Below are 15,076 nucleotides of genomic sequence, written 5' to 3' on the forward strand. Positions count from 1 at the left end.
TATATAAATGTATAATAATAATGTGTGACTGTGGGGGAGGGGGCATTAGAGTGTAAGCTCCTGGGGTTCAGAGACTGATGTGATTGGCTCAGTGATCTCTGTACAGCACTGCGGTATATGTCAGAGGTACCGTATATAAATGTATAACAATAATAGTGTGTGACTGTGGAGGAGGGGACATTAGAGTGTAAGCTCCTGGGGTACAGAGACTGATGTGATTGGCTCAGTGATCTCTGTACAGCACTGCGGTATATGTCAGAGGTACCGTATATAAATGTATAACAATAATAGTGTGTGACTGTGGGGAGGACATTAGAGTGTAAGCTCCTCTGGTACAGATGTGACTGGCTCAGTGATCTCTGTACAGCACTGCGGTATATGTCAGAGCTATATAAATGTATAATAATAATAATAGTGTGGGACTGTGGGGGAGGGGACAATAGAGTGTAAGCTCCTGGGGTACAGAGACTGATGTGACTGGCTCAGTGATCTCTGTACAGCACTGTGGTATATGTCAGAGATATATGTAGCGAGAAGACATTCCCCTTACTCGGAGGTGATGAAGGCGTTGTCCTTGATGGTGTAGAGGACATCCAGGAATTTGATCTTAGAGGTCAGCGTGTGTCCATGGTAGATGATTGGCAGGTCATCTGGCCCATCCCAGCAATCCACTGTCCAATCAGAAAGAGAGAAGAAAGTTACACTCCTCCCACTGCAATTCATAAGCCGGCCTGCGAGGGAACCTGCAATAAGACTATATAGAACCAGCCATTGTTGACCTGTTTTAGAAAAAGCTAGTTGCCTGGCAAGTTATTCCTGAATGATCCCGAGCAACACAGCAGCAAATGAAAACCCGGAACTCTGGATCTGTCTATTGTGTTCTAGGTGAGTGACTAAGAAGTCAGAAAATCAGCCAGGCCTGTAGCATTTTCAAAGGTAGGTCAGCAGTGGATTGTACATCTCTGTGCTGCAGCTTCCTGACCAAAGTGCTAAAGATTTGACATTAGACGCGTGCAATTCGTTTCGTTCCAAATTCTTTTTTAGCGAATTTTGACCGATTAGTTAATTCCGAAACTTCTGAATTTCTGAATTTTTGAATTTCCGAAATTACCGTTTCCGAAATTACGAATTTCTGAAGTTTCGAAATTCGGAAATTATAAAAATTTAGAAAATCGGAAATTCGAAATTCTAAAATTTTGAAATTAGAAAATTTGAACAATCAGAAGTTCGAAAGTTCAGAAATTCGAAAAATCGCAAATTCAAAGATTCAGAATTTGTAAATTTTCGAATTTTCGAATTTTCAAGTTTCCGAATTCCAAATTTTCGGAATTTCCGAAAAAGGCTTAAAAAAAAACGAATTAAACGAAAACGAAAATTAACAAAGTTTTCGGCAGTGCACATGTCTATTTGACATGATACATTAATAGCTGGATTCACATAGGGCGGCGTATGTTTCAGCCGGCGTAGCGTATCGTATTTACGCTACGCCGCCGTAAGTCAGAGAGGCAAGTGATGTATTCACAAAGCACTTGCGTCCTAAGTTACGGCGGCGTAGCGTAAATGTTGCCGGCCTAAGCGCGCCTAATTCAAATGAGGAACAGGGGGGCGTGTTTTATGTTAATGAATCAAGCCCCGACGTGATTGACGTTTTTAACGAACGGCGCATGCGCCGTCCGTGGACATATCCCAGTGTGCATTGCTCCAAAGTACGCCGCAAGGACTTATTGGTTTCGACGTAAACTTAGATTACGTCCAGCCCTATTCACGGACGACTTACACAAACGACGTAACATTTTCAAAATTCGAAGCGGGAACGACGGCCATACTTAACATAGGCTAGGCCAGCTTTTTGTTCGACTAACTTTACGCCTGAAAACGCCTTACGTTAACGGCGTATCTTTACTGCGACGGGCAAGTGTACGTTCGTGAATAGGCGTATCTCGCTGATTTACGCATTCTAGGCGTAAATCAGCGTTCACGCCTCTAGCGGCCGGCGGAACTAGACATCTAAGATACGACAGCGCCGGCAGTCGTATCTTAGCTAGATTTAAGTGTATCTCAATTTGAGAATACACTTAAATGTACGACGGCACAGATTCAGAGTTACGACGGCGTATCTACTGATACGCCGGCGTAAACGTCTCTGAATCTGGCCAATAGATTAAAGGTATCTCCAACAAAAGGACAGGTCCTCCTAAAAAATGTAAGATCTAGGTGGAGTCTAGCCAAGGCCAAGTCCTCCCTGGTTTTTAAGGAGCAAGACCTCCCTGCACATTTGGGTGTTCCCACTATTTCAGTTCTAGGTGGAGTATGGTAGGCCTCATCTTCCATGGCCTTTTATATCTCTTTGCCTTCCAATGGCAAGACCTCCCTGCTATTGTCTCCATCTCTGGTTCCAACCACATTGCACACTTGGATCAATTAGGATGGGATTTTTCAGGTGCCATTTAAGTCCACCAAAGAGGTAAGTATGAAAACATATATATATATATGTACAGGGCTCAAAATTTCAAGTCCTGAGCTACTAGCCAGGCCTCAAGGCGTACTCGCCACCAGTTGCCCCGCCCAACTCCTACCATGTCCCACCCCCAGACACGCCCTCATAAATTATCTCATGAAATGACACTTAAATGTTTTATGCAGAATTAAAGAGGAGTTCCACCCAAATTTGGAACTTCCTCTCAATCCACTCCTCTCCCCCTTACATGCCACATTTGGCATGTAATTTTTTTGGGGGGGGAGTGGGGGCTTCAGCACGAGTGGGACTTCCTGTCCCACTTCCTCCTTCCTGTAGGCGACTAAGCTTAGTCGCCTTCAGGAAGTGGCTGCTGTAGGCGATCGCCTAGGACACGTCACAGGTCCTAGGCGATCTCCTGGCCAATTACACGGCGCGGCGCCGGGCCGCGCCGCTCGCGCATGCGCAGTGCCGCGCCGCTCGCGCTCGCGCATGCGCAGTGGGTGCCCGGCCGTGAAGCCGAAAGCTGTCACGGCCGGGTGCCCACACTGAAGATGAAGACGCCGGCCGGGGAGGGGGGGAGAGGAGCGGAGCCCCGGCCGGCGCGTCGCTGGAGCGCTGGAGCAGGTAAGTGCCTGTTTATTAAAAGCCAGCAGCAACACTTTTTGTTGCTGCTGACTTTTAATAAACATACAAATGGCTGGAACTCCCCTTTAAGTTATAAAAATAAATATTAACAACAACTTTATCCGTGCCCAAAAATGCAGCCTGCCCATGCCTACCAATGCAGCACGTGTCCCCAATGCAGCCACGTGTACCCAGTGCAGCCAGTGTCCCCATTGCAGCCAGTGTCCCCAATGCAGCCACGTGTACTCAGTGCAGCCAGTGTCCCCATTGCAGCCAGTGTCCCCAATGCAGCCACGTGTACTCAGTGCAGCCACGTGTACTCAGTGCAGCCACGTGTCCCCAATGCAGCCACGTGTCCCCAATGCAGCCACGTGTCCCCAATGCAGCCACGTGTACCCAGTGTCCCCATTTCAGTCAGTGTCCCCATTGCAGCCAGTGTCCCCAATGCAGCCAGTGTCCCCAGTGCAGCCAGTGTCCCCAGTGCAGCCAGTGTCCCCAGTGCAGCCAGTGTCCCCAGTGCAGCCAGTGTCCCCACAGCAGCCAGTGTCCCCACAGCAGCCAGTGTCCCCATTGCAGCCAGTGTCCCTATAGCAGACAGTGTCCCCATAGCATCCCCATAGCAGCCAGTGTCCCCACAGCAGCCAGTGTCCCCACAGCAGCCAGTGTCCCCATAGCAGCCAGTGTCCCCATAGCAGCCAGTGTCCCCATAGCAGCCAGTGTCCCCATAGCAGCCTACCTGTGCTGAGTGAGAGGAGGAGAGGAGCCAGAGCAGGAGCCGCCGCAGCCTGGTTGTTCAAAGCGCGGGGAACATGACAGCTTTCAATTCAATAGCTGTGTTCCCCACGCGAGCCGCCATATAAGCCCCTCACCCTTGTCCGGGAAACTTTGATAGACAGATCACCGGTCCAATCCTGGGATGGGTGATCTGTCTATCAAAGTGCCCGGACAAGGGGGAGGGGCTGTATATGGCGGCTCGCCACTGGGAATACAGCTATTGAATTGAAAGCTGTCATGTTCCCCGCGCTTTGAACAACCAGGCTGCCGCGGCTCCTGCTCTGGCTTCTCTCCTCCTCTCACTCAGCACAGGCAGGCTGCTATGGGGACACCCCTAAAGTTGCCCGGAATTTCGGGCAACTTTAGGGGTGCGCGCTATACGCGGGAGCGCGCTATACCCCAATAAATACGGTACTAAATTTGTCAAGATATCCCTTCAAAATCAAATTTTGTTTGGAGAAACTCTCTTCAATCACGTGCATCAGGTACCGTATTTATCGGCGTATACCGCGCACTTTTTTCCCCTTAAAATCAGGGGAAAATCGTTGGTGCGCGATATACGCCGATACTGCTGTTCCCGGGCGCCGCCGAAATAGACCGAGCCTAGTGTACTGCGCACTCGGCTAGGCTTGGCCACGCTCGGCTCTGTCCGCAGCCACGCAAGAGGAGCCGAGCGCCGCAGCCTAGAGCCAAGCCGAGCCAAGTGTACTGCGCACTCGGCTAGGCTCGGCCACACTCGGCTCCGCCCACAGCCACGCGAGAGGAGCCGAACACACCCGAAATCCGGCTCCTCACGGCTCAGCTGAGGCGCAAAAAACAAACACCGCTGCGACCACGGGCAAGGTGCAGATGGACTGGACGGACCCCGCGAGGAAGCCGCAGGCGGACACCTCCAAAGCCGCAGACGGACACCCACAAGGCTGGACGGACCCCGCGCAAGGCCGCAGACGGACGCCGGACAAGGCCACCGATGGATGCAGGGCAAAAATTTTAGGTTTTTTTCCCCTTAACCACTAGCCGACCAGCCACCGTCATTATACGGCGGCAGGTCGGCTCTCCTGGGCGAAAGCCCGTAGCTATACGTCCTATCGTATAGCCGCCACTAGGGGGCGCGTGCGCGCCCCCCGCTCGCCCCCGACTCCCGTGCGTGTGCCCGGCGGGCGCGATCGCCGCCGGGCACACGCGATCGCTCGTTACAGAGCGGGGACCGGGAGCTGTGTGTGTAAACACACAGCTCTCGGTCCTGTCAGCGGGGGAAATGCTGATTTTCTGTTCATACAATGTATGAACAGAAGATCAGTGTTTCCCCTAGTGAGGCCCCCCCCCCCACAGTAAGAACACACCCAGGCATACTTAACCCCTTCCCCGCCCCCTAGTGTTAACCCCTTCACTGCCAGTGGCATTTTTATAGTAATCTAATGCATTTTTATAGCACTGATCGCTATAAAAATGCCAATGGTCCCAAAAATTTGTCAAAAGTGTCCGAAGTGTCCGCCATAATGTCGCAGTAACGAAAAAAAATCGCTGATCGCCGCCATTACTAGTAAAAAAAATATATTAATAAAAATGCCATAAAAATACCCCCTATTTTGTAAACGCTATAACTTTTGCGCAAACCAATCAATAAACGCTTATTGCGATTTTTTTTACGAAAAATATGTAGAAGAATACGTATCGGCCTAAACTAAGGAAAAAAATTTTTTTTTTATATATTTTTGGGGGATATTTATTACAGCAAAATGTAAAAAATATTATTTTTTTTCAAAATTGTCGCTCTATTTTTGTTTATGGCGCAAAAAATAAAAACCGCAGAGGTGATCAAATACCACCAAAAGAAAGCTCTATTTGTGGGAAAAAAAGGACGCCAATTTTGTTTGGGAGCCACGTCGCACGACCGCGCAATTGTCAGTTAAAGCGTCGCAGTCCCGAATCGCAAAAAGTGCTCTGGTCTTTGACCAGCAATATGGTCCGGGGGGTAAGTAGTTAACTACCTTCCTAAGTTTGGGGTGTGCGTTATACGCCGGCGCGCGGTATACCCCGATAAATTCGGTAATTTTCAGATTTAAAAAAAAAAAGTAATTTCTGATCTTCGGTTACTCACGCTCGATGCAGCGGCAGCCCATGCGGAGACAGCGAGCGTACGCCTCCAGAGAGGACTCGCTGGAGAACTGGTCCCCCGTCAGGTACCTGCAGGAAGAGGCGGAGTTACCGTCACATGACACAGAGGAAATGCTCTGAAATAATGTTTACAAAAAATAATATAAACTCGTTAGAAGGTCACATGTAACGTGTAGGGCGGAGTGAAAACAGAGGAAGGTCCTCCTACTTCCCGAGCGTCTACATTTTATATCGAAGAATTGAATTGGTTGGAAAATAAGAACAAGACTGTTTGCAAGGAACCTGAAAGTTTGTGGTGTCACTGTATGTGGTAATCTGACATCCTGTTAGCTCACCTGATGGGCAAATCAGCATTTCAGTTCCGAATTTTGACAAATTCATTAATTCCAACATTTCCGAATTTCCAAATTTTTAAATTTCAGAATTTTCGAATTTCCGAAACCTGAATTTTCGAATTTCCGAAATGTCGAATTTCCGGAATTTTGGAAATGTAAAAACTCGAAATTTCGGAAATTCTAAAATTTCGAAAATCAAAAATTTTAAATTTCTGAATTCGAAAATCAGAAATTCGAAAATTCTGAATTCGAAAATGTTCAAATTTTCGAATTCACAAATTTCCGAAAAAAGCTAAAAAACGAATGAAATGAAAATGAACACATTTTTCAGCAGTGCACATGTCTACATTTCAGAATGTTTTATGCAAATACTGACATAGTATGAAAGTCAGTGACTGGCCACTCCCCCTTGGAGCCAAACCATATACTCTTCATGTGTAGAGGTAGTGGAAGCCTCATCACATTGGAGAGACAAGATTGGAGCATCTTATAAGAACGGTGGCCACATGACATTGCTATAGAAACACAACCACCTCAGTATCAGACTAGGCAGGGGTGGGATCTGGGAACGGGCCAGCCTATGACTAACAGCCTGCTTCAGCCCCCCTGGTTCTCACAGGTTAGTGGCACATACACTGTGAAATATACCGTCTGCTTAGAGCCAATCACAGATATTAAGGCTGAAATCCAGGAGACCAGAGAATCTATAGACGTGTCAGGTGGAGTATGTTTCACTTATTAGAATAGTCATTTTCTAGTTTTGGATCTTACGTGTTATGGGAGGAGGAGATCCAGTACTGGGACAGCGGGTAGTTCATCTCTTCCGGGATCACCACGTCACACCGAAAGTCCACAATCCCATTTTCTTTGGAGAAGAGGTAAATCAGGAACTGAAAAGAGAAAAAGACAAGGGTCACCAACCAGGGGGCACTGCACTCAATCAGAGAGACATCGGTCACCATCAGGGGACACTGCACCCAACTAGATTGACATGGGTCACCATTGGGGGGCACTGCACCCAACCAGAGAGACAGGGGTCATCACCAGGGGGCTCTGCACCCAACCAGAGAGACATGGGTCATCACCAGGGGGCACTGCACCCAACTAGATTGACATGGGTCACCATTGGGGGGCACTGCACCCAACCAGAGAGACATCGGTCACCATCAGGGGACACTGCACCCAACTAGATTGACATGGGTCACCATTGGGGGGCACTTCACCCAACCAGAGAGACAGGGGTCATCACCAGGGGGCATGGACCCAACCAGAGAGACATGGGTCATCACCAGGGGGCACTGCATCCAACCAGAGAGATATGGGTCATCACCAGGGGGCACTGCATCCAACCAGAGAGATATGGGTCACCTTTCGGGGGGCACTGCAACCAACCACAGAGACATGAGTCACCATCAGAGGGCACTGCATCCAACCAGAGAGACATGGGACACCACCAGGGGGCACTGCACACAACCAAAAAGACATAGGTCACCACCAGGGGGAAGAGCACACAGCCATAGAGACATGGGTCACCACCAAGGGAAGAGCACACAGCCATAGAGACATGGGTCACCACCAAGGGAAGAGCACACAGCCATAGAGACATGGGTCACCACCAAGGGAAGAGCACACAGCCATAGAGACATGGGTCACCACCAAGGGAAGAGCACACAACCAGGGAGACATTGGTCATCCAGGAGTCCGGGCCGCAGCCCGTGATGTCATCATCGGGCTCCATCCTCCTCCTCTGGCCGCCGGGCCAATAGGAGAGAGGAGCGGGGGCCTCGCGCATGCACAGTAGGGTTCCCGGCGGGAAGCCGAACGGCTACACTGCTGGTTCCCTTACTCGCAATGGCGGCGGCAGTACCCGGCAGCTGATGGAACCATCAGCTGCGGGTGCCGACATCGCTGGACTCCAGGACAGGTAAGTGTCCTATTATTAAAAGCAGTATATGTAGCTGCTGCTCTTAATTTTTTTTTTAGGAGGAACACCGCTTTAAGTACCGAAGTTTGGCGCCATTCCACGCAATTTCAAAGCCTGACATGTTAGGTGTCTATTTACTTGGCATAACATCATCTTTCACATTATGCAAAAAAATCGGGCTAACTTTCCTGATTTTTTTTTTTTATGCATGAAACCGTTTTTTTTTTTTTTTTTACAAAAAGAATGCTTTGAAAAATTGCCGCGTAAATACCGTGCAAGATAAAAAAAGTTGCAACCACCACCATTTTATTCCCTAGGGTCTCTGCTAAAAAAAACATATATAGGGCTAGATTCACATAGATCAGCGAATCTTTAGATCCGCGTGATCTATGTGATTTAAGATCCGCTTCCGCAAGTTTGAGAGGCAAGTGGGTAATTCACAAACCACTTACCTCCAAACTTGCGGCGGCGGATCGTAAATCCCCCGGCGGAATTCAAATTCCGCGGCTAGGGGGAGTGTAGTATTTAAATCAGGCGCGTCCCCGTGCCGATTTAAATGCGCCGTCTGTGAAATTTCCCGGCATGCATTGCTCCCACTGACGTCGCTAGGACGTCAGTGGTTTCGGCGTGAGCGTAACTTGCGACGATCGGGTTTGAGAATCGGCGTACGCAAACGACGTAAAAAAAATAAAAATCGACGCGGGAACGACGGCTATACTTAACATTGGCTGCGCCTCATAGAAGCAGGGGTAAGTATACGCCGGGAAAACCGCTACGTAAACGTCGTAACAACACTGCGTCGGGCCCCCGTACGTTCGTGAATTGGCGTATCTCGCTGATTTACATATTAATCAGCGAGAACACCCCCCGCGGCCATTTTTAAATTGCAGTTAAGATCTGACGGTGTAACACAATTACACCTGTCGGATCTTAGTCACATCTATGCGTAACTTGATTCTATGAATCAGGCGCATAGATACGACCGGCCTAAGTCAGAGATACGACGGCGTATCTCTCTGTGAATCTAGCCCATAATGTTTGGGGGTCCTGAGAAATTATGATTTTTACATGTAGGAGAAAAGTGCCAGAACCGGCCTGGGTAGCAAGTGGTTAACCAGTGAATGGCTACACTTATGTGTGGATAAGTCTCAAGCCTCGTACACACGCTCGGTTTACTCGGCAAGAACCGGCAAGAAAACTGCTGGCAGAGCTTTCTTGCCGAGTAAACCGAGCGTGCGTACGAGGCTTTCCGGTTTCTCGTCAAGAAAACTGCCTAAAATCTCGACGAGAAAAATAGAGAACCCGCTCTCTATTTCCTCTTCGTGATTCTCGGCAGTGTTTTCCTTCCGAGAAACCCAAGAGTGTGTATACTTACCTGTCGCTGTGGAAACCCGCGCATGCTCGAAATGACGTTGACGCATGCGCGGTAGCTTCCTAGGCATTGGTAGGGTGCAGCAAGATGGCGGCGACGGCATCGAATGTGACGACCGCATTCTCGTCGTACGCGATGACGTCACTGCGTTCTTGCCTTCCAAGAGAACCGCGGTTCTTTTGAAAGGAGAGTCTGTACACTCGGGGTGGCAAGAGATTCTTGCCAAGAATCTCGTCAGGAAAAACTATGTTTTTTTCCTGACGAGATTCTGGCCCGTGTGTACGAGGCTTCCTATGCAGGATAGAGATATCTGGGATGGTAGTGGATGGTAGACAATTATTTAATCACTTAAGGACCGCCTCCTGCAGATATACGTCGGCAGAATGGCACGGCTGGGCAGAAGCACGTACAGGTACGTTGCCTTTAAGAGCCCAGCCGTGGGTCGCCGGCGCGCGCACGCGACCCGGTCCGAAGCTCGGTGACCGTGGTCGCAGGACCCACAGACCCGATCGCTGCCGGTGTCCCACAATCGGTCACAGGAGCTGAAGAACGGGCAGAGGAGAGTGTAAACAAACCTTTCCTGTTCTTCACAGTGGCAGTGTCATTGATCGTGATATAGGGAAGCACGATCAGTGACATCACACGTCCAGCCCCGCCCCCCTACAGTTAGAAACACATATGAGGTCACACTTAACCCCTACAGCGCCCCCTGGTGGTTAACTCCCAAACTGCAATTGTCATTTTCACAGTAAACAATGCATTTTTATAGCACTTTTTGCTGTGAAAATGACAACGGTCCCAAAAATGTGTCAAAAGTATCCGAAGTGTCCGCCATAATGTCGCAGTCACGAAAAAAAACAATGATCGCCGCCATTAGTAGTAAAAAAATTATTATTAATAAAAATGCAATAAAACTATCCCCTATTTTGCGCAAACCAATCGATAAACGCTTATTGCGATTTTTTTTACCAAAAATAGGTAGAAGAATACGTATCAGCCTAAACTGAGGAAAAAAAAATGTATATATTTTTTGGGGGATATTTATTATAGCAAAAAGTAAAAAATATTGCATTTTTTTTCAAAATTGTCGCTCTATTTTTGTTTATAGCGCAAAAAATAAAAACCGCAGAGGTGATCAAATACCACCAAAAGAAAGCTCTATTTGTGGGGAAAAAAAGGACGTCAATTTTGTTTGGGAGCCACGTCGCACGACCGCGCAATTGTCAGTTAAAGCGACGCAGTGCCGAATCGCAAAAAGGGGCCAGGTCCTTAACCTGCATAATGGTCCAGGGGTTAAGTGGTTAAGGTAAGATTAATACGAATACAGGAAATACATTAGTGGAGGCAAATTTTTCAAATTGTCTCCACATATGTGAAATTTTATCGCATTCCCAGAAAGTATAAGAAAAGGATCCGGGGGATGGACAACCTCTGAAACATATTGATGGAACAGATGGGAAAATGGCGTGCAACTTAGTGGGTGGAAAGCGCCATCTGGTGAAGAGTTTAGTAGCGGCGCCTCTTCCTGTAAGTGATCCGGGACATTTACCAAGGTTTATGGTGCAGTTATTCCATTCTCCAGTAGAGAGCGACACATTACATTCACATTCCCATTTTTGTCAAAATGCAACAAATGAAAGTACATTTCCGAAAACAAACTTCTTCCCCTTGGATTTTTTTTATCCGCTTAAGCCCCCCGGACCATTATGCAGGTAAAGGACCTTGCCCCTTGTTGCGATTCGGCACGGCGTCGTTTTAAATGACAATTGCGTGGTCGTGCGACGTGGCTCCCAAACAAAACTGGCGTCCTTTTTTTCTTCACAAATAGAGCTTTCTTTTGGTGGTATTTGATCACCTCTGCGGTTTTTATTTTTTTGCGCTATAAACAAAAATAGAGCGACAATTTTGAAAAAAATTCAATATTTTTTACTTTTTGCTATAATAAATATCCCCAAAAATATATAAAAAAACATTTTTCTTTCCTCAGTTTAGGCCGATACGTATTCTTCTACCTATTTTTGGTAAAAAAAAAATCGCAATAAGCGTTTATCGATTGGTTTGCGCAAAATTTATAGCGTTTACAAAATTGGGGATAGTTTTATGGCATTTTTATTAATAATTTTTTTTTTTACTACTAGTGGCGGCAATCGTCGTTTTTTTTTTCATCACTGCGACAATATGGCGGACACTTCGGACACTTTTGACACATTTTTGGGACCATTGTCATTTATACAGCGAAAAGTGCTATAAAAATGCACTGATTACTGTGAAAATGACACTGGCAGTGACGGGGTTAACCACTAGGGGGCACTAAGGGGTTAGGTGTGTCCTAATGTGTGTTTCTTACTGTAGGGGAGCGGGGCTGGACGTGTGACGTCACTGATCGTCGTTACCTATGACAGGGAACAGATGATCAGTGAAAAGCCACAGAGACTGGGGAAGGTTTGTTATACTCACCTCTCCCCGTTCTTCAGCTCCGGGGACCGATCGCGGGACACCGGCGGCGATCGGGTCTGCGGGTCCCGCGGGCGCGGTCACGGAGCTTCGGACCGTGTCACGAGCGCGCCGCCAGCGGCGCGCTTGCGACCCATGGCTGGGTTCTTAAAGGGGACGTACATGTACACCCTTGTGCCCAGCCGTGCCATTCTGTTGATGTATATGGGCGTGCGGCGGTCCTTAAGTGGTTAAAGTGGTACTAAAGGTTCACTTTAAAAAAAATAAAAAAATAACAAACCCGTCATACTTACCTCCACTGTGCGGTTCGTTTTTCACAGAGTGGCCCCGATCGTCCTCTTCTGGGGGTCCCACGGCAGCTCTCTCAGCTCCTCCCCCTTCTGGGAAGCGCGCTCCTGTGTCATACACTCGGCGTACATAGACGCTGAGTGTATGACTCGGCCCCGCCCCCACGCGTAATTGGATTTGATTGACAGCAGATGGAGCCAAAGGCTGCGTTGCTATCAATCTATCCAATGAAGGGCCGAGAAGCCATGGGGTGAATGACGCAGGATTGTGCTTACTGAAGTTCGGGGCTCAGGTAAGTAAAACGGGGTCTCGGGGGGGGGGGGGGCTTCGGCAGACAGTGCAAGGTGTTCTTCTGTCTGTAAGTCCACACAGTAATGCGAGGCTTTCTCCCTGGTGTGGAGTGTCGTGCTCGCCCTTGGACTACAGGAGAGTCAGGACGCTCTCTACATTGCGGATAGAGAAAGGAGCTGTGTGTTAGTGGGCGTCCTGACTCTCCTGTAGTCCAGGGGAGGGGGGCGAGCACGACACTCCACACCAGGGAGAAAGCCTCGCATTACTGTGTGGAGTTACAGACAGAAGAACAGGAAGTGAGGATTTCTCAGAAGAAATAAGGACATTTAAAAGCAAAATGGAAGGATGAGGTAAGTGAAGGAGGACTGCACTAAAGGGAAAGGAAGATATAAATTGTACCTTTACAACCCCTTTAATGATTACTATGTCTCTGGACCAATCAGAGTGCATGGAATATCTCACCTCGTCCAGTTGCAGCACCGGCTCGGACATCTCGCTGTCTGTGTCTCGGAGATAACTGCATAGATAATCTCTCACTTTCCGAAGGTCACTTGCCCAGGATTCCTGCAACAGAGAAAGAGGCAGGGAGTTATTTCCTCAAGGTGGAAAGATACGACACCCCGCTTGTACTGCGCTACTGCCCTGGGTCAGAATACACCCCTCCCCCAATCCCTTCTCATAGGCTGTTACCTGTAGTGGACCTTAGGCTCCATTCACACCATGCAGAACCTGCAGTGTCAGTGATGCCGCCGCGTACACGCGACCGTTTTTCATGACGAGAAAAATGCAATTTTTTAAATTGGTCATTAACCACTTAAGGACCGCCTCCTGCAGATATACGTCGGCAGAATGGCACGACTGGGCACAAGCACCTACCTGTACGTCCTCTTTAAGTGCCCAGCCATGGGTCGCGGGCACGTGCCCGCGACCCGGTCCGAAGCTCCGTGACCGCGGCACCCGCAGACCCGATCGCCGCTGGAGTCCCGCAATCGGTCCTCCGGAGCTGAAGAACGAGGAGAGGTGAGTGTAAACACAGCTTCCCCGTTCTTCACTGTGGCGCCGTCATTGATGGTGTGTTCCCTGATATAGGGGAAACACGTTCAATGACGTCACACGTCCAGCCCCGCCCCCCTACAGTTAGAAACACATATGAGGTCACACTTAACCCCTTCAGCGCCCCCTAGTGGTTAACTCCTAAACTGCAATTGTAATTTTCACAGTAATCAGTGTATTTTTATAGCATTTTTTGCTGTGAAATTGACAATGGTCCCAAAAATGTGTCAAAATTGTCCGATGTGTCCGCTATAATGTCGCAGTCACGAAAAAAATCGCTGATCGCCGCCATTAGTAGTAAAAAAATAAATAAAACTATCCCCTATTTTTTAAACGCTATAAATTTTGCGCAAACCAATCGATAAACGCTTATTGCGATTTTTTTTACCAAAAATATGTAGAAGAATACGTATCGGCCTAAACTGAGGAAAACAAAAAAATTCAATTTTTTTGGGGGATATTTATTATAGCAAAAAAGTAAAAATTTAAATTTTTTTTCAAAATCGTCGCTCTATTTTTGTTTATAGCGCAAAAAATGAAAACCGCAGAGGTGATCAAACACCACCAAAAGAAAGCTCTATTTGTGGGAAGAAAAAAGGACGCCAATTTTGTTTGGGAGCCACGTCGCACGGCCGCGCAATTGTCAGTTAAAGCGACGCAGTGCCGAATCGCAAAAACTGCCCGGGTCCTTTACCTGCAATTTGGTCCGGGTCTTAAATGGTTAAAAACGATCGTGTGTGGGCTCCAGAGCATTTTTCTCAACGTGAAAAATGGCAATTAAAAATTTAGAACATGCTCTAATTTTTCGCGTTGTTTTTCACGTCGTAAAAAACGGTCGTGTGTGGGCTGTTAAAGATGGAAAAAAAAATGCACATGCTCAGAAGCAAGTTATGAGACGGGAGCGCTCGTTCTGGTAAAACTAGCGTTCGTAATGGAGATCGCACATTCCTCACGCTGTAACAGACAGAAAAGCGCAAATCGTCTTTTACTAACACGGAATCGGCAAAAGCAGCCCCAAGGGTGGCGCCATCCGCATGGAACTTCCCCTTTATAGTGCCGTCGTACGTGTTGTACGTCACCGCGCTTTGCTATTGCATTTTTTTTTCACGATTGTGTGTAGGCAAGGCCGGTTAAACAAGAATCTCCAAATTTTTTTTTTTATTATTAATTCTATTTGTATTTACCATTAGTGGCCCAGATTCAAGTAGAATTGCGCGATATTTGCGGGGGAGCAGGGCAACGATTTTGCCCTGCGCCCCCGCAAATATTTTGCGCTGCCCTCGATTCACGGAGCAGTAGCTCCGTGAATTGCGAGGGCGCGCCGGCAAATTTGCCCGGCGCAAGCGCGCGCAAGTTAAATGATCCCGCCGGGGGCGGGAATCATT

At 48.0% G+C, this 15,076-nt stretch overlaps 1 protein-coding gene across 2 annotated transcripts in view; it reads right to left on the reverse strand.

The window, feature by feature from the left end:
- Positions 1 to 15,076, reverse strand: part of LOC120939772 (1-phosphatidylinositol 4,5-bisphosphate phosphodiesterase gamma-1-like) — a 160,317-nt gene that overhangs the window by 68,913 nt on the left and 76,328 nt on the right. For both annotated transcript variants that reach the window (XM_040352124.1, XM_040352123.1), the window contains exons 10-13: positions 13,101 to 13,202; positions 7,081 to 7,199; positions 5,958 to 6,043; positions 551 to 671 (exon numbers count right to left, since the gene is read on the reverse strand). In XM_040352124.1, the coding sequence (XP_040208058.1) occupies positions 551 to 671; positions 5,958 to 6,043; positions 7,081 to 7,199; positions 13,101 to 13,202 (428 nt within the window). The remainder of the gene's footprint in view (positions 1 to 550; positions 672 to 5,957; positions 6,044 to 7,080; positions 7,200 to 13,100; positions 13,203 to 15,076) is intronic.

The sequence above is a fragment of the Rana temporaria genome, chromosome 5, assembly GCF_905171775.1.
Source record: "Rana temporaria chromosome 5, aRanTem1.1, whole genome shotgun sequence".
Taxonomy (NCBI): Eukaryota; Metazoa; Chordata; class Amphibia; order Anura; family Ranidae; genus Rana; species Rana temporaria.